Source organism: Carlito syrichta, unplaced genomic scaffold, assembly GCF_000164805.1.
Source record: "Carlito syrichta isolate Samal-C Ts95f unplaced genomic scaffold, Tarsius_syrichta-2.0.1 Scaffold303456, whole genome shotgun sequence".
NCBI classification, from domain to species: Eukaryota; Metazoa; Chordata; class Mammalia; order Primates; family Tarsiidae; genus Carlito; species Carlito syrichta.
Window position 1 is genome coordinate 66,120 of NW_007247552.1, and position 19,667 is coordinate 85,786.

The following is a 19,667-nucleotide window of genomic DNA, read 5'->3' on the forward strand; positions in this document are numbered from 1 at the left end:
TTAGAAACTAAAGGTTGTACTGTGCTTTTCAACTTGTATAAGTTAATTTATTTTCAACCATTAGGCCACACTTAGGATTTGTGTTCTCTGAATCTCAGAGTGCTAACTCAAAAAAAAAAAAAAAAAATTGAATGAGAAAAGCTCTGAAGTGAATACAAGATTTAATCATCTATGAAATTAATGCTTATAGGCAATTCACATTGGTACACAAATTCTCACAATTTTTGTAATTTTAACATATCAGCTAGATACTCCTTATTTTTACTTTTTTAAAAATTTTTTTATTTTTTTTTGAGTTGGAGTCTCTGTCGTCCAGACTGGAGTGCAGTGGCCTCTCCCGGCCACCGCAGCCTCGACCTGCTGGGCTCCGGCGATCCTTCCGCCTCAGCCTTCCGAGTAGCCAGAATTACAGGCATGCGCTACCACGCCCGGCTGATTTTTTGATTTATTGTAGAGATGAGGTCTCGCTGCCCAGGCGGGTCTCGAACCCATGGGCTCAGGCAATCCACTCACCTCAACCTCCCAAAGGCGTGGGATTACAGGCTGAGCCACCGAGCCCGGCTATTTTTATTTCTTAATATCTATAGACAGATAGTTCTAAATAAAACTATGACTCATTTTTTGTTGTTTTTGTTTTATATGAAGAATATCAAATATATAGTCTTTCTTGACTTTTACAAATTTTAACTAAAAAAAAAGAAAATTTATCTCAACATTTCGTTCCTAATATTCCCTAACTCCGTTATCTTATTAGCTGAAATTCATCCACTTATTAACTATGGAATATTGATGGACACTTATATTGTAAATTATGTATCCCTTCACCTCTCACAGGAAGTTTGCACAGTTTCCAGATTTAGATATTCTGAAAACTACTATGAATAATCTTGAACAGACTTTATAATATACATGTGCAAGAGTTTTTCTAGGATATATTGCAAAGTGAAATTGTTGGGCTGTGAGCTATGAAAACGTTACACCTTGCACAGTATTATCCAATGTGGTCATATTTATTGACACTATGACTATTTACCCAAATTCTTAATTTTTCTCTAACTAGCACAGGCAAATACTCTCCTATTACAGTCTCTAAGTATTATTTCCAAGTTTGAAAGAAGGTAAATTCTATGTTTTACTATGTTAATTTTTCATTTACAAATCTCTGTCTGCATAATACTTAGTGAAGCTTTGTTCACATTTCTATTGAAATATTTGATATTTTTCTTAATAAGTTTTATTAGTTGTTTATTTTACTGTTAGCCACTTTATTGTTAGCATGATTTTATGTTTAAGAAATCCTTTCCTACCCACAGAAATTTAAAATGTTTTCTATATTTCTTTTTCACATTTTTCTTTTTCATATTCAAGTCTTTAACACATTTGTAATGAATTCTTGTGCATTGTGTGAGGGAGAAGTCCAATCTGAAATATCCTATGCATATATTCATTTGTTCCAGCACCATTTATTGAATAGTAACCTTCTTTCTCTAAGAAACTGCAATACACCTTCATCACATATACAGTATCTATTCGTGTATGGGCCATTTTCAAGACTTTCTATTCTATTCCTTGGACATTTTATCTACTCCATACCACTATCACATCGGTTTTGTCTTAATATTTGATATGGCAAGCCCGTCCCACCTGATTCTTCTTCCTCATGGGGCTTGGTTATATTCCCTGAAAAACCTTGGTTAAATTTTTATTGAAGTTACACGAAATATGCAAATTGATTTGTGGAGAACTTTTCTACAACATTGAATATTCCAATCCATGAATACAGTATAAATCTTTATTTATATATGAATTATTTAATTTAAGTTTTATATTTTTCTGTATATAATTCCATAGATTTTGTCTATATTTTTGCTTGGCTTATTCCTATTATCTTTTTTGATGTTATTATAAATAGTAATTTTAATGTTGTATGCTAAAATTTTTATTCAATCTTAAATACTCCATTTATATTTGTCTATTTTGATAAGTGATCTTGAAAGTTTTAAGAATCTGCCTAGAGATTCTTTGAGTATCCTCTATGGAAGTATCATCTAATTTACAGATGACAGTTTGAGTTATATTTTCCATTTTCTAACCCTTGCACATTTTATTTTTCTTATTGCCCTGCATATGTTAGGTTCTCCAATAAAATGCTTTAGAGAGGAAGTGATACTAAGCATCTTTGACTTTTATTTGAAGATAATTCATTTATGTTCCAGTATCAATAGTGATGCTTACTCTAGGTTTATGATAGGAATGTTTAACAAATTAAAGAATATTTTATTCCTGATCACTGAGTTTTCTTATTAATGATTTTGAAATTTTGACAAATGCCTTTATTCTGGATCTATGAATAATATTATATAATTATTCTCTTTAATTTGTGAACAAGGTATGTAAAATACAATGGCATTTTAGATTTTCTGATGTTATGCAGGTCGTGCAATATTGGTTTAAAAGCAAGTTGTCTATGATCTATTACCTTATATATACATTATTTGATTCATTAAGAACTATTGCATGTATGTTTAAAACACAGTTTGGCCTATAACTTACCATTCTTGTACTGTCATTGCCAGATTTTGTAATTTTCTGAGGTCATAGAGTAAATTAGGGCAAATTTTCTCTTATTCTATAGATTAATGTGTCTGTTTCCTGAGAGTTTAGTAAAATTTGCTTGTAAAATCTTCAGATGATGTTTTCTTGTGAGAAGATTTTAAATATTGACACAAGGGCTTTTTATGTATTCCCAGTAGAGTTTTAGTAAATTATATTTTTGCACATTTCCATTTCATTTAAATTTTCATTTGTATTGAAATAGATTTCAACATAACATTTTGATTATCTCATTTTTCTTCATTGGATTTATGGTTCTGCCCCCTTAATATTATTTAATTGTCCCCTCTCTGTTCTGTTCCTTGTCAACTTTACTGTATTAGTGTCTATTTTACTAGTCTTTCAAAGAAGTTATTTTTAGTTTCACTGAGCCTCTCTTTTATGTTTTTAAAATTTCTTTAATTTCCGTTGTTTATCATTTTATCTTAGCTTCTACACTCTATGTGTTTAGTCTATTAGTCTTATTTTTACTTAAGATGAGTAAAATAAGTTGAATGTTTGAAATTTTCATTTTTCTTTTCTAATGTCAGCATTTAATGTTATATATTTCCATGTAAGTGCAATTTTTACTGAACTTCATCAAGATTTTTTTTCCTTAATCACTAACATTTTCATGTTTATGTACTATAACAGATACAGTTAACAACGGAGCAAGCCTAATTGCTTGACTAAAGAAAGAGAAGTCCCAGTAGCGGTTTCAAATTTAGTTCTCAGCTCTGATAGCCATATGGTGTATGATATGATATGATAGTATTTGATTGTATTATACACTCATGACTCCCAATGTTGTTTTCATAATATGGTATATTGTATTTCAAATATTATTTGATTTGTAAAATCCAATATGATTTTTTATTTGACTCTACAGAAGTTTGTTTTAACATTTCCTAACTCTTGGAGAATCTTGTTATATTTTCTTCATTCTCCTTGAATTGATCATATTATCTTTGAACATAGTCTATTCTTTATAATTTTTTGAGACTTGCAAACTATAATTACAGAATTCTCCACCGTCAATTTTTGTAAATATTTCATGATTGAGTAAGAAAAACGTACATTCGCTTGTCAGAAGCAATGTTTTTTACACATGTGAAATGAATAACGTTTTTTAAAAATATTATTCAAATATTTTGTCTTTTGAATCCATCAATAGTTAAAATATGTATTTTAATATTTTACAGTTATGGAGAATTAGTCAATTTTTTTCAGTTATTTCAATTTGGGATTTACATATTTTAAGATTATTTTAACTGTGCATATGATTTTAGAATTCTGATAACTTCCAAGTGAATTGCAACTTCCATGATTATTTAATGACTTTTATATCTTAAAAACATAACTTACCTATTAGAGGTTATTGCATGTGAAGTTAATTCTGCCATCAAGCTTTATTTTGGTTATGCTGTTATATCTTTTTCCATCATTTTACTTTGGTGATTCTCAACTGAGAGTGGTTTTGCTCCCCAGGAGACAGGTAGCAATGTATGGGAATTTTTTTTTTTTTTGTCATAACATGGGGAGTGAGGCAGTGCTATTGGGATACTGCTGAACATTCTACAATGAACAGAATAGTCTTCCACACACAAAAAAATTATCCTCCTTAAAATGACAATAGTTCTGAAGTTGAAAAACTGACTTCTCTGACTTTCCTTGCCTTACGCTTCATACATACATAATTTTTTTTCTTATGCTTCATACCTACATCGTCTAATAGGCAGTTGAATTTTCTTCTCATTAACGCTGATATCTCTGTTTTTTAACTAGTCAGAGTATTATTTAGAGTTGTTCCAATCATTTTTCTTTTAGTTGACTCTTGCTTTTTTTTACCATGCTTCTCTTTTTCACTCTTTCATTTAAAAGTTAACTGAGGGTTTGTTTGTTTCTGTACTGCTTGGGTAGTTATATACACTCATAATTTTAATGAACACCTTCAAAATTTTTCCCTACATACTATTGTAAAGTTTTAAAAATTGTATTTGATTTGTTTTCAAATTTATTATTGTATAATCTCATGTTAATTACTAACTTTTATAATGTCCCTTTTTACTGTTTAAATTCAAGTTATTAATATTTACATTCTGTGTCAGATAATTTTAATGTCTGAATTACTTAGGGCTCTAAACCCACGATGATTGCCTGTGCTGACTCTTAAGTTATGATGTCTTCTATATTGAGGATTTGGGATTTTTATAAATGTAAAGAAATGAAAATAGATTGCATTCCACTACAGTGTCTGGATGTAAAAGGCAGAATTCTGAGATGGCCCCTTAGTGTACAAACTGTGTACAAACTGTATAATTCCCACACCTTGAGTGTGTATGGGACCTGTGAATGTGAAGAAATATACCCTTCTTGCTTAGCTTACATTATACAGCAATGGTAAATGAACTCTTCAGATTAATTAAGGTTCCTAATTAATTAGCTTTTTAATAAAGAAAAAGGGAAATAATCATGGGTGGGTCTGACTTAATTGGGTGAAATCATAAAAGAAAGTTTGGAGGTCAGAAACAGACACGTCTGATATATGGTATACTATGACCTTGAATGAGTTAGATACCATGTTGTGAAGATGTGACACATAGTTAGGACTAGAGGGTGGACTCTAAAAGCTGAGAATGTCCCAAGGCAAAAAATGATGCTATAGCCCTATAACGACAAGAAAATTGTCATTAAACATACAACTATTCATACAATAAAAATTGCTAACAACCCAAGAATTTGGAGGAAGACAGCCTCACACAGGACTGCCACTCCAGCTAACACCTTAATTTCTGCCTGTTGAGGCACTGAGGACATAGCTAAGCCAACTGGAACTGCTGAACTCAGAAACTGTGAGATAAAAAAACTAATACATTGAAGTTTTAAGAGTGCTTCTTGAACCATGGAGAGAGATACGTCAAAAAATTTACAGAAAATTCAATGACTAACTGCAAGATAACTAAGGTGGTTATTTTTGGGGGGGAATTTTTAAATTTTAATGTACAGCTAAATATTTTAATAGTTCTTTCCAACTATAGAAACATGTCAGACATTATGTATAACTCTTATATAACACAGGCACAAACAAAAAAGCACACAAAGAAGATGTGGTAAATTCACATTAAGTAGTTACCTAAAATAGTTTTGAGGTAAAATGTTGATATCCATCATAGTTGTTGTATCCAAAGGAACAGGAGTGAAAAATATAAATGGAGGGTCAAACAATAACTTGGGTGATTTCACCTCTCCCGTCAGACATAATGTTCGATAGCAAACCGGATTATCATTTAAAAGTATAGGAACTTTAACTGTGTATTTTCGAATATGATCTAATGTAGAGTTTCAAAAAGAAAGTATTTTAGATTAATTCACACACACAAACATTTGCATAGTTTAAACCTCACTAAATATTAAAATGTATTATGATGTTACAGCTTAACAGGGTTGAATAGATTACACAGAAGTTAGATTTAGCTTGCAGAACAACTTAAGACATGTAACGAGGTGCTGTTAAAAGAAAAATATTTTGAAGTCCAACTTGTCCAGAAATGGAACAAACATGCTTAAAGTAGATTTTCATTATTTTGGGAAAATGAATATACCTCAGGAAAGCAGTGTAACAGGACATTTTTTGCTGTTTTCTGTGTTGTAATAAAAGCTGTCCATCACTTGTATATTTAAAACATTACATATCTATAGGGAAACAGTAATTTTATTTGATAAATTTCATGTTGAAATTACTTTGGGGAGAAAACAAACTAATTTCAGAATTAGGCAAGGTTTTGCAATATTGATTTTGAAAGGGCTACTTTGAGATTATTTCTGTGTTTCAGATATCTTAAAGGTTTCTGGGGCCATGGAGAAAGGGGTTCCTTGTGTAACTTAAGACTATTAGGGATTTGATAATAATTCCCTTTTTTTAAGCTGAGGGATTTCTTCTCTCTCCTCTGAGATGTAAGTTATATAATTTTTAATTTATAATGTTTAATTCTTGAGTTAGGCCGGGAACAGAAAGAGGGAATCCGTAGATTTGACTGCTAGGCCTTAGCTTCACACTGAAGAAAAAAGTCAAGTAGAAGTGTTTCTGACTTCCTTCTACATTATCCAGTCCATTTCATATGAGTAGAAATGTTGACAGGGGCATAAAGAAGAAATTCTGAACAGAAGTACAGAGGACGGCTTTAACTGTACTAGTCTTTGTACTATTTCTTTTAAAACCAGTAGAAAATGAGGAAAAACTACATAAATACATAAAGACACCTAATTATTTTTGCAAAACAAATTTTAGAATGTATAGAATAGTTGATATTTTCTAGCATATTTTCAGGGATTTAAACAAAGGAAATACAAATATTAAACACTTTACATCTATTATCACAATATGTTATTTACATTGTGCATATCTATTTCTCACACATAAAACTAAAGTGACTAGACAATGTCATGCTAATATATATATAGCAAAGCATCAGGTTAATGCAGCACAGTGCTAACAGAATATGGTTGAGAGCCGGGCTCGGTGGCTCAGTCTGCAATCCCGCACTTTGGGAGGCTGAGGTGAGTGGACTGCCTGAGCCCAAAGGTTCGAGACCTGTCTGGGCAACTTGGCGAGACCTCATATCTACAATAAATAAAAAAATTAGTTGGGTGTGGTAGCATGTGCCTGTAGTTCCAGCTACTTGAAAGGCTGAAGCGGAAGGATCGCCAGAGCCCAGCAGGTCGAGGCTGCGGTGGCCAAGAGCGTGCCACTGCACTCCAGTCTGGGCGACAGAGTGAGACTCCAATTCAAAAATAATAATAATAATAATCATATGATTAAGAGAGAGGGAAAACACAGTTCAATGGACTGTCTAATAAATTTAAAAACTAGAATAAGTTCTTAACCTACCTTTTCTACTGATAGCATAGCTAGTTGATGGTATTTTGCCTACATTATCACAAGTATAAAACTAAGTAGTGTCCTTGGGACTCTGATACAAATGAATTTAAGAAAGAATACTCTTCAATTCACTATTGCAAAGATGTGGAATCAACCTAAATACCCATCAACTGATCAGTGAATAATGAAAATGTGACATACACACACACACACACACACACACACACACACACACACAATTCAGCCATGAAAAGGAATAAAATAATGTCTTTTGCAGTAACTTGGCTAGAACTGGACACCATCATCCTAAGTGAAGTAATGGAAAATCAAGCACCACACCTTCTCATTTATAAGGGGGAGCCTAAATTAAGGAACTGCAAAGGTATAGAAAATGGCATAATGAACATTAAAGACTCAGAAGGAGGAGGGTAGAAGGAAGTGGAAGGATGAAAAACCACCTATTGGGTACAATGCACACACATTGGGGTGGTGGGTATACGTAAAACCCAGACTTCTTAGTCACCATACAATGCATCCATGTAACCAAAAATTATTTGCATGCCCTAAAGTTGATGAAATAAAAAATATTTTTAAAAGAAAAAAATGCTCTTACGAAAAGCAAGTAAAGAAGGGAAGCAGTAGAAAGTAGAGCAAATAGCTACGAAAGGTTGTGGTTTTAGAAGTCCAACTTTGACCTAATTCCACTGGGAGGTAGGGGATGTGAATTCATCAGAATGTGTGAGTAGCTGAGCCACCTAATATAGTGGTGGGGGGAGGCTTAACCTCCTAGACATCTCTGCACAAGGCATCCTCCTTAAGTCAACGTCAATACTCTACATGTCAGATATCAATATCCACAACTGAGAGACACATGGAAAAACCCAGCTATAGGGATCTAGAAAGGCCCAAATAACATTTGAAAGAGATTGAAGTCCTAAATCTTATGATGGCTCTTTGTGCTGACTCTAATATATAGTGTTTTCCATACTGGGAATTCAGGCTTTTTATAAATCTAAAGAAATAAAAACAGATTGCACTCCACTATAGTGGCGAAATGTGATAGGCAGAATTCTGAGAAGGTTTCTCAAAAAACTAAAAATAAAACTACCATAAGATCCAGTAATCACAATGGAAATGAAACCAGTATCTCAACAAGATATTTGCACTCTTATGTTGATTGCAGTACTATTTACAACAACCAATTATAAAAACAATGTACGTTTTCATTGATGGATGGATAAATCAACTTAGTACTATATATGTATGCACAATGGAATATTATTCAGTTACACATAAGAAGAAAATGCTGCCATTTGTGACAAAATGGTTGAACCTAGAGGACATTATTCTAATTATTATTCTATCTAATAGAATAATGTCCTGCAGACACAGAAAGAAAAATACCATATATTCTCACTCATGCAGAATCTAAAAACTCAGATTCATAGAAACAGAGTGTTGGGCATTATCTCAGTGGGCTTGCAGGTGAGAAAAATAAGGAGATATTGATCAAAGGGTACAGACTTTCATTTGTAAAATAAACTTGTTCTAGGGATCTAATGTACAGAATGGGTGATGCTGGATATTGAAATTAATTTTACTATGGTAATCATTATACTATATACATGTATCAAATCAACACATTGTACACTTTGAATATATACAATCTTTGTCAGAAATTATAGCATGTAAAAATGAATACATTATTTTTAATTATTCAAATTTCTAAGAACAAATAATCTAATTTTTTGTTTACATGATAAAATAATTTCATATATGTATATGAAAGTATAACAGTAAATATAGGGGAAAAGTACTTACTTGGACAGAAATTTATGGAAACTTTATACTTTTCTTGTGGTTCCAGAATCCCAGTCAGTGCACTAAAATTGAATGTGCCATCTTTGAAAAGTTTGCCAGTATTACTAAGATCCAAAATCCATCGCACGTCTTGTTTTGAAATGTTATGTAAGACAAGATCCTGCATGGACACATACATACAAAATTTAAAATTATAATATGCAATATAAAATTTAGTTGTATTACCATAACAATTTGATGGGCTACACAAAGTTAAATGTTTAAAAATGGTCATCATAGATAAAATGCCTTAAAAGTGATGTTAGGCAAACAAAAGAGTATAAAAATATGTTTGGAACCTATTAAAAAGTATGAAAAGTACACAAAGGATAGAGATTGAGGTAAAATAAAAATAGCAATATAACTATGCTAGCTAGCAACGAAGTAACAAGAACCCTCATTCATTAATGGTGACAATGCAAAATGGTACAGCCAGTTTGAAGACAGCCGAGCAGTTTCTTATAATGTTAAACATACCTCCATATGACCCAGAAACCCCACAACTAAGTTTTTAATTAAGTGAAGTGAAAATTTATTTTTACACAAAATCTCTTTTGTGAATGTTTATAATAGTTTTGTTCATCATTACCAAACACTGAAAGAAAAAAACAAAACAAGATTTCCTTAAACTAATGGATGGATAAACAAACTGTGGTACATTCACACAATGGAATAAAATTTAGTGATAAAATAGGTGAAATATTAATTTAAAAAACATAAATGACATTAAATATATTTTTATAAGTTAAAGATCTCAGACACATACTATATAATTAAATGTACCTGTATTTCTGGAAATACAAAATTATAGGGATAGAGAAATAAACAAAAAGTAGTGGTGTCCAAGTGTTAATGGAAGGAAAAGTAGTTTGACTACTACTCAAAGGGATCACTCAGGTTTTTTGCCTGATAAAACTGCTCTGAATGACACTGAGGTAGTAGATACATGATTCTATGCATTTTCCATAATCCAAACATCTATATACTACAGGGAGTAAAATTAATTGTGTGAAAGTCAAAAGCAATCAACAAAAATGAATTGCAGACTGACAAACTGTACCACCAATGTGTGAAATAACCTCACTGAAGGTAGTGGAGAATGGAGAGGAACTGATCAAGGATAATTGTGAAAAACAGTAAAATTCTAAATAGATTCTGTTGTTTAGTTAATTACATTGTATCAACGCTAATTTATCAGTTGTTAAAAATATTTTATGGTTGTGTAAGGTGTTAACATTAGGGAAAGTTTGGTGAAGGGTGCACAGAAACTCTTTGCCTTGTCTTTTTAAAAAATTTTTATGTTTTGAGTTGGAGTCTCACTCTGTCACCCAGACTGGAGTGTAGTGGCCGCTCCCGGTCACTGCAACCTCTACCTGCTGGGCTCCGGCGATCCTTACGCCTCAGCCTTCCAAGTAGCTGGAACTACAGGCGCGTGCTGCCACGGCCGGCTAACTGCATTGTCTTTTTAACATTCCAGTAAATCTGAGAGTTATGAGCATGACTTATATGCAGACCTATCTTTCCAATGTAACACTATTAAAATAAAACTATCAACCAGTTTTTAAATTAACTTTATTCTTTATTTTTTCATAGAATGAGCTATGCAATCACCACAACAAAACGTGAACTTCATTTCTTTCTAATGTATTATTGATTTAAAATATATAGCATGAAAAATGAACCAATTTTATTACCAATGCCTATAAGTGCTTAAACCTTTAATTAGCTCTAAGATTTATACCCTAACTATAGAAAGTTAATTTACACTTTCTAAAAATTTTTATTTAAATTATTTTAATAGAGAAGTTAGGCATGAAATCATATCAGTCATTTGAATGTCTAACTTTTGCCATTCGAAAATGAAGAAAAGTTATATATTTAAAGTCCAATCCACTTTCTATACCCTGCAATACTGAGAATAAAACTAATACAGGTATCTGTAAAGCAACATTGAAGCTGGGCTCGGTGGCTCAGCCTGTAATCCCGCGCTTTGGGAGGCTGAGGTGAGTGGATTGTGAACCCGTGGGTTCGAGACCTGCCTGGGCAACTTGGTAAGACCTCATCTCTATAATAAATCAAAAAATTAGCCGGGCATGGAAGCACGCGCCTGTAGTTCCAGCTACTTGGAAGGCTGAGGAGGAAGGATCGCTGGAGCCCAGCAGGAAAAAAAAAAAGAAAGATTGATTAGTTTATTTAGCATGTTTTGTACTGTCTGCCTTTTTTATATTTTTATAAAATAATTAAATGATATATATACACATAGTTGACACCAAAAGTTCAAAAATATTTATTGAAAAGCAGTTGTCCCTCTTAACTCCTCATTAATAGTTCTGCTTCCCAGAAGTGACTGATTTTAGCCTGTTCTGATTTGGGTTTTTATCTAAAATAGCCTACTCTAAATGCAAAGCTAATATGGCTTTTGTTAGCTTTTTTTATTACTTCCATAGCAAATGACCACAAACTTAGTGACTTAGCAAAATGCGAATTTATTATATTATAGTCCCGTAGGTTAGAAGTTCAGCATGAATATCATTTGACTAAGATCAAGATGTTGGCAGAAACTGTATTCTTTTCTGAAGGTTCTAGAAGTGTTCCTTCTATTGCCTTCTCCAGTTTCTAGAGGCCAGCCACATTCCTTAGCTGGTGGGCCTCCTTCCTCTATGTTCAGCACAGCATCTCTGATCCTTTTTCTGTTCTCACATGTCCCTCTGAGCATATTTAGGAAAGATTCTTGCTTTTAACCATTTATGTAATTAGATTAGACAACCCAGATAATTCAGAATAATCTTCCCTTCTCAGGGTCCTTAATTGTAATGACATCAGCAATGTATCTTCTGTGAAACAAGGTCATGCATTCACAAATGCTAGAGATCAGGACTTAAGCATTTTGGGGGTCATTATTCTGTCTGCTGCATGGTTATTTCATGGTTTAAGAGTCTCAGTTATTATTTAATGATCTACTATGTAAGATAAATTTCACTCCTCTTTGTTCCACATTCCCAACCATTCTGTCAACCTAACATCCCATAAACATAGTAAGTCTTATCTGTATTTTATATCTTATTTGCGACTGTGTAAGTATCACTCATGGGAAATCTAAGTTATGGATTAGAGTCACATTTATCACCATAGAATATATGTGACCCTTTTACCACTCAAGAAAGAAAGCTATTGGTGTCTAGATCTTGCTTTTTATGTCAACTGAATAAAATTTTAATGATGTCAAATAATCTTGCATGTATGAATGGATTGTTTTTATTTGGAATTCAGTTCAATTCAATTCACTAAAGTTTCCTCTCTAGTCCCACATACCAAGTCTTTTACAATTTTGAAGTTATATTAAAAGTGAGAGTTTTACCACTTCTATTCAACATTGTACTGGAAGTCTTAGCAAAGCAGTCAGGCAATAGGAAGAAATAAAAGGCATTCAAATTGGCAAGAAGGGAGTCAAACTATTTCTGTCTAATGATGACATGATTGTATGCCTACAAAACCCTAAAGACTCCTCCAAGAGACTCCAAGATTTGACAAACAACTTCAGTAAAGTTTCCAGACACAAAATCAATGTACAAAAATCAGTAGTAGCTCTATACACCAATAATGCTCACACCAAGAGCCAAGCCAAGAGCTGAAACTCATTTATAATAGCCTCAAAAAATAAAACAAAATATCTAGGAATACATTTAAGAAAAGAAATTGAAATATCTATACAAAGAAAACTACAAAATGCTTATGAAAGAAATTGTAAGCCGGGCTCGGTGACTCAGCCTGTAATCCTGCGCCTTTGGGAGGCTGAGGTGAGTGGACTGCCTGAACCCGCGAGTTCGAGACCCGCCTGGGCAGCAAGACCTCATCTCTACAATAAATAAAAAAATCAGCCGGGCGTGGTAGCTGTAATTCCGGCTACTTGGAAGGCTGAGGCGGAAGGATCGCCGGAGCCCAGCAGGTCGAGGCTGCGGTGGCCGGGAGCGGCCACTGCACTCCAGTCTGGGCGACAGAGTGAGACTCCAACTCAAAAAAAAAAAAAAAAAAAAGAAAAAGAAAGAAATTGTAGATGACACAAATGGAAGAACATCCCATGCTCACAGATCAGAAAAACCAATATAATTAAAATGATCATACTGTCCAAAGCAATCTACAGATTTAATGTAATCTCTATCAAAATATCAACATAATTTTTCATAGAACTAGAAAAAACAATCCTAATTGCATAAAGAGTCAGACTAGCCAAAGCAATTCTAAGTAAAAAGAACAGATGTGAAGGTATCACATTGCCAGACTTCAAATACTACAAGGTTATAGTAACCAAAGCAACAAAGTACTGATACAAAAACAGTCAGATAGATCAATGGAATAGAATAGAAAATCTAGAAATAAAGCCACATACCTACAATCAATTGATCTTTTACAAAGTTTGTAAAAATAAACAATGGGGAAAGGACACCCTATTCAATAAATGGTGCTGAGAAATTTGGTTAACCATATGCAGAAGAATGCAACTGAACTCCTACCTTTCACCACATGTGAAAATTAACTCAAGATGGATTAAAGATTTAAATCTAAGACCTGAAACTATAAAAATTGTAGATGAAAAAAACTCTTCTGGACATCGGCCTATGCAAGGAATTTAGAATGAAGACCTCAAAAAAAAAAATACAACAAAAATCTAAAATAGACAAATGGGACTTAAATGCTTCTGCACAACAAAGGAAACAATCAACAGAGTGAATAGAAAATGTACAGAATGGGAGAAAATATTTGCAAATTATGCCTCAGACAAAAGCCTAATACCTAGAATCAACAAGGAACTCAAAAAACTCAACATGAAAAAGCAAACAACCCCATCAAAAACATTGACAAAGGACTAGAAGAGACATTTATCAAAAGAAAACACACAAGCAATTATTTGTTTACTGGATAAAACTCCTTCACAGACTGCTGTGTGAGCTGGTATATTGTCATGATGCAAGAGTTCCTTCAGGACCATTTTTGCACATACCAAGAGTTTCAGTTAAGCTTTTCCTAACTCTTTATCTATCAATGTTTATTTGATCTGCTTTGCTTCTCAAAGTCAGCTGATGATTTTGATGCACAATTTGACAAATTTGTGCAATGTTCTCATCAGTTCTGCTGGTCATTGGCAATCTTGTCCTCTCTTCATCAGTGATGCTTTCTCTTCTCTCAGAAAAACATTTAAACTATTTGTACACTGCTGTTTTCTTCATGGAATTATCCCCATAGACTTGGGCTAGCATGTTTGTGATTTCACTTCCACTCTTGCCAAGTTTAAAAAGAAATTTAATGTTTGTTTGTTGCTCTAATTCAAGCTCTAACATTCTCATGATGGTGCATGAAAACATGCAACAATAATGAATGCCATTCAGCAAGACATTGCCACCCATTGACATGAACACAGCTGTGAGACACTGATATACCAAGGTTATGAAATCTTGCCAAGTTGTTTGTACAGTGCTGCCAGCATAAGTGCACAGTGGCAAGTTTGTGAACTTAATGGTCAGTTTCTGTATATTCGTTGCAACAGTATTCACAATAGCAAAAACATGATTGACTAAAGAAAGTGTGTGTGTGTGTGTGTGTGTGTGTGTGTGTGTATGTGTGTGTGTGTGTGTGTATACACCATGGTATACTACGTAACCACATACAGCAACAAAATCATGCCTTTTGCAACAACATGGATGGAGCTGAAGAACATCATCCTAAGTGAACTAACTTAGAAACAGAAAACCAAACAACGCATGCTCTCAATTATATTTGAGAGCTAAATGACCACAATGATCAAACTAATAGACACTGGGGACACCAAAAGAAGGAAGGCAGGAAAGAGGGTTAGAGTTCAGAAATTACCTATTGAGTACAATGATCACTATCTAGGGAATGGGTCACCTGAAGCCCAATTCCCACCAGTACACAATATGTCCATGTAACAAATAGGCACTTGCTCACTTAGAATATAAAATAAATATATATATTAAAAATACATCAATAAGTGTACCTGATCTCAAACCAGGCAAAATAGGGACCAAAGGGAGGCCCAAACTTTACCCGTACAATGTCCACTTGTATACCTAATCCTGAATTGTATCCCACATCTTTAAAATAAAATATATTAAAATAATTAAACAAATAAAATAATAACAAAAAATCACCCAAATTTAACAGCTTAAAATAATAGACATTTATTTTCTCACACATTTATTTTCCAGAAGTGACTTAGTTGAGTAATTTTGGCTCAGGGTTTCTCATGAAGTTACAGTCAAGCTATTGGCTGAGAATTACATTATCTGAAGACCTGACTGGAGCTGATGAATCCACTTCAAGGATGGGTCACTCATATGGCTGTTGACTAGATGCCTCAATTTCTCACCACATGGATTTTTCCAAAAGGCTGCTTGAATATCCTCATGACATAGCCACTAGTTTTCCCCAAAGAAAGTGATTTCACATTGTCACTTCCACCACATTGTTTCCATTAGAAATGAGTCAAGTATAACTTGCACTTGACAGGAAGAGAATTAAGCTCAAACTTTTGAAGAGAGAGAATCAAATGATTGCAAAAACATCTTAAAACAATTACATTGGCAAAGACTAAGATGGTTAAGAGTGCAAATAAAAGGGAATAAAATGATTCAGAATATATTTTAAACATATATTTAAAGGATTATCAATTTTATCTTTTTTTCTTCCTTCACACTACATGTGAAGTATGAAGGAAGAAAATAATTGAAACGTCTCCAAAATTTTGATCTGAACAACTAGATAAATGGAAATACCATTTGATGAGAGATAAAGGAATTTAGAGGATGGGTTAGGGGATAAAATTGTGCCCTGGACTTATTAGCTCTATGATGTTTATTACATAATATACAGGCTGACTTATTGACTAGACAGCTAGATCTAAAAGTCTGGAAACAGGGGCAGATGCCAAGACTTGAGATATGAATGTGGGAGTTATCGGCATATAAATGATATTTAAAATATTGCCATTATTTAAGATCACTTGGGAAGTGAGAAGAAAACAGATCTTAAGACCGAGTCTTGGGGAACTCCAGGATGTAGCAGTTAGAATGAGCGGGAACCCGAAAGGAGAATAAGACTGAATGATGGAGAGGCCAAAGAAAAAGCAGAGTGTAGTATTCCAGAACAAAAGTGAAGACATGGTTTTGAGAAGAAAGAAGTGTTATTGAATAATGAGTCTGATAAGGGAAGACAATTGACTGCTGATAATAACAAAATGGAACGGAGATAGTTGAGAAGAGAGTGGTAAGTGAAGATGTGGAGAAATACATTGTCTCTATATACGAACCTTTAAGTTCTGAACTTTCAAAGATGTGAATATGCATTCATATGTCCAATCACATAAGTTATTTCATGTGTCTTGCATGCGCTGTCACATGTGTACAAGGTATTATAGTGTAGGATTAAAAATGTTTTCTTTATTTTTAGTGTTTTTTAATGTATTTGTGTGAAAGGTATTATAAAACTATTACAGTACCTACCATACTATATAACCAATTGTGTTAGTTGCATACCTAGTCTAACTTTGTTGGACTTAAACAGACAAATTGAATTTATGAACACTCTCTGGGAAAGAAACTCATTTGTTTGTAGAAGACTTACTGTAAAGCAGACAAACCTTTCCAGGAGTGCTGCTGATGAAGGGGCAGAGACTTGGAGCAGTAATTAGATTCAGTGTGGACCCTGGGAGGGTTTCTGAAAGGAGTGAAGCTTAGATAGAAGCAGGGGTTGCTGTCCTGCAGCAGGAGAGAGGATATTGCAGGTCAGTAGGTAGATTTGGTGGTGGAAAGATGAGGCAGTTCTTTTTTATAGTGTTTCTATTTTCTCAATGAAATAAAAAGTGACATCATCAATAGAGATTGGACAGGCAGTTAGGGTCAGACGTTTGCTAGGCTAAAAAGCATATCAACTCAGAGTAGAGCAATTGATGTGGGAAAAGCAGTAGGGTGACAGGGGGCTTGTTTGAAATGTGCAAACATCAATTTATAGTGAGAACAGTCTGCATGGTGACATAAGGCCCAAGAAATCTGAGAGCCAGATCTGTCCAGGCTGAAGGTTTGCCAAACACATAATAGTTGGGGTGTTGGGGGGTGTGGTATAGCAAAAGAGTTACCAGTGTGAGCAAGGAGCTAATTACAGTGTAGTGACACTCCATGTAACTGCATGAAATGAGGAGAGAAGTGAAGCCATGAGGGTGGGGGGACACAAGGGGATAGAAAGTGAACAAGCACTGTGGTCAGTGGATCTTGATATGGTTAGAGAATTGCTTTAGTGGGAATTTTGAGGTAGGTCAGAGGTAAGATTTTTGAAGAAAATGAATATTTGTGATGACAGAATTTGTTTGATTTAGAATATTCAAGGACAGAGGTTAGCAAACCATGATCTGCAAGTGAAATTTTGTCCTCCATTGTTATTGTAAATTAAGTTTTATTAAAACACAGAACCATGATCATCCATTTATGTATGGTGTATGGATGCTTTAGTGTTACAGCAACAGAGATAAACAACTGCAGCAGAGACCATATGGGCAGGAAAGCCTAAAATATTTGTAATGTGGCCCTTTACAGAAAGTGTTTGCCAACTCACCAACTCTTCCAACCCATGTTCCCATGGATGAAACCAGCCCAAGACTTTGAAACGGCCACGAGGCAAATGATTAATTCTCCCATCTTAGGAACAGCCACACTGAATGGAAGGAAAAGTGCTGGCATACAGTGGCTACAGGAAACTGGAGGCATGAGCAAAGGGGACCATCAGGGTCAATTCCAAATATCCAGAGGAAAAACAACAACAACAAAAACAGCAAATTATCAAAGAAGACCAAACTGCAAGGGACATTTTCATTGAGAAACCTGTAAGATACATCTGATAGCATTGGCTTCAGTATAACTGGGTCAGACAAACTTTTAGAGCTCTGAATACTGAAAGGAGGATATGGGTGCCCTCCGCTCTCACCTCCTGTTAAGTGTACATGTCTGCTGAATCTTTAAATTATTTATTTCTATGGATACTAAAACTTCTGGCTGAACGTTTGATAAGGAACAAGATATTTACACGGTCTCAAAATTCCACAATGTATTTATCAACTATCGTGGGAAAAATAATAACTTTACAAAAGAGAATCCTGGAGGTTACCACCTTAATCGAGTGATCAAATCAAACGTCACCACTAATAGGACAAACTAGTATCCTGTGCTTCCCGTACCATGCACTGAAAAGGATATAACATCACTTTTTGCATAACATACATGGTGATGAAAATGCCTAATCTTAATATAAGCGTAAGGAAATGTCAGACAAACCCTGATTGAAAGACATCTTTCAAGACAACTGGTTTATGATCTTCAAAAATGTCAAGGACATGAAAAACAAAGAAAGATAAAAGGAGACTAAAGAGACATGAAAACCAGGCAATGTGTAATTCCAGATTCGATCCTGGGCTAGGGGGAGGGGAACCATAACTGACATTATCGAGGTATTTGGTAAAAATGAATGTGAATAATATCAATGTTAAATTTCCTGATTTTGATCATTATACTGTGATAATGTAAGAGAAGACAAGGTACTTGTTCTTAAGAAATTCACATTGAAATATTTACAAGTAAAAACACAGGATATCAACAACTTTCTAATAGTTCAGAAAAAGAATAATAATGTGCATGTGCAAATGGAAAAAGCAAATAGAACAAATATTAAAAAGGAATAGCTGTTTTGAAAAAAATTTTTAAAAGTAGAAGTTTTATTGACTTCATACTCTAAACAGTCACATATTCCACCCTGCTATTTTTATAAATGCAGTATTGAATATTTTCTCCGTATAATTTTTATTCAAAGCTATAGAGGTTCAAAATTGGTTGCAGGAACAGCAAAATATAAGACAAAAAAGGAGTTGTGCAAATACCAATTTTTACAGTGTATGCATAAACATCATTTTATACATGTCACTCTTTTTTCCTGCTAGATGGATTTCTAATTAGAAGAGAGGCAGAGATACTCAGTATGAAAAAAGAGTAAATTAGTATAAAAGTTATTTTTTAATATTGCCTTCTGCATTTTCTCTTAGGTTTGGAACATATTTCACATTAATTTAAATTATAGCTTCCATTTGTATAAAAGGAATACCTTAATTATATTGAAATTATTTTGAATATTCTTATTACATATATGCACATACATAAATTTATAAAGCAAATAGTTTTTTTTTTTTTTTTTTGAGTTGGAGTCTCACTCTGTCGCCCAGACTGGAGTGCAGTGGCCACTCCCAGCCACCGCAGCCTCGACCTGCTGGGCTCCGGCGATC

At 33.9% G+C, this 19,667-nt stretch overlaps 1 protein-coding gene across 1 annotated transcript in view; it reads right to left on the reverse strand.

Moving 5' to 3' along the window:
• The window catches only part of CFAP47 (cilia and flagella associated protein 47), a gene marked incomplete at its 3' end in the record, with an annotated part of 181,213 nt that overhangs the window by 61,001 nt on the left and 100,545 nt on the right, over nt 1-19,667 (reverse strand). The window contains exons 24-25 of the mRNA XM_008058584.2: nt 9,293-9,452; nt 5,726-5,921 (exon numbers count right to left, since the gene is read on the reverse strand). Coding sequence (XP_008056775.2) covers nt 5,726-5,921; nt 9,293-9,452 — 356 coding nt within the window. The remainder of the gene's footprint in view (nt 1-5,725; nt 5,922-9,292; nt 9,453-19,667) is intronic.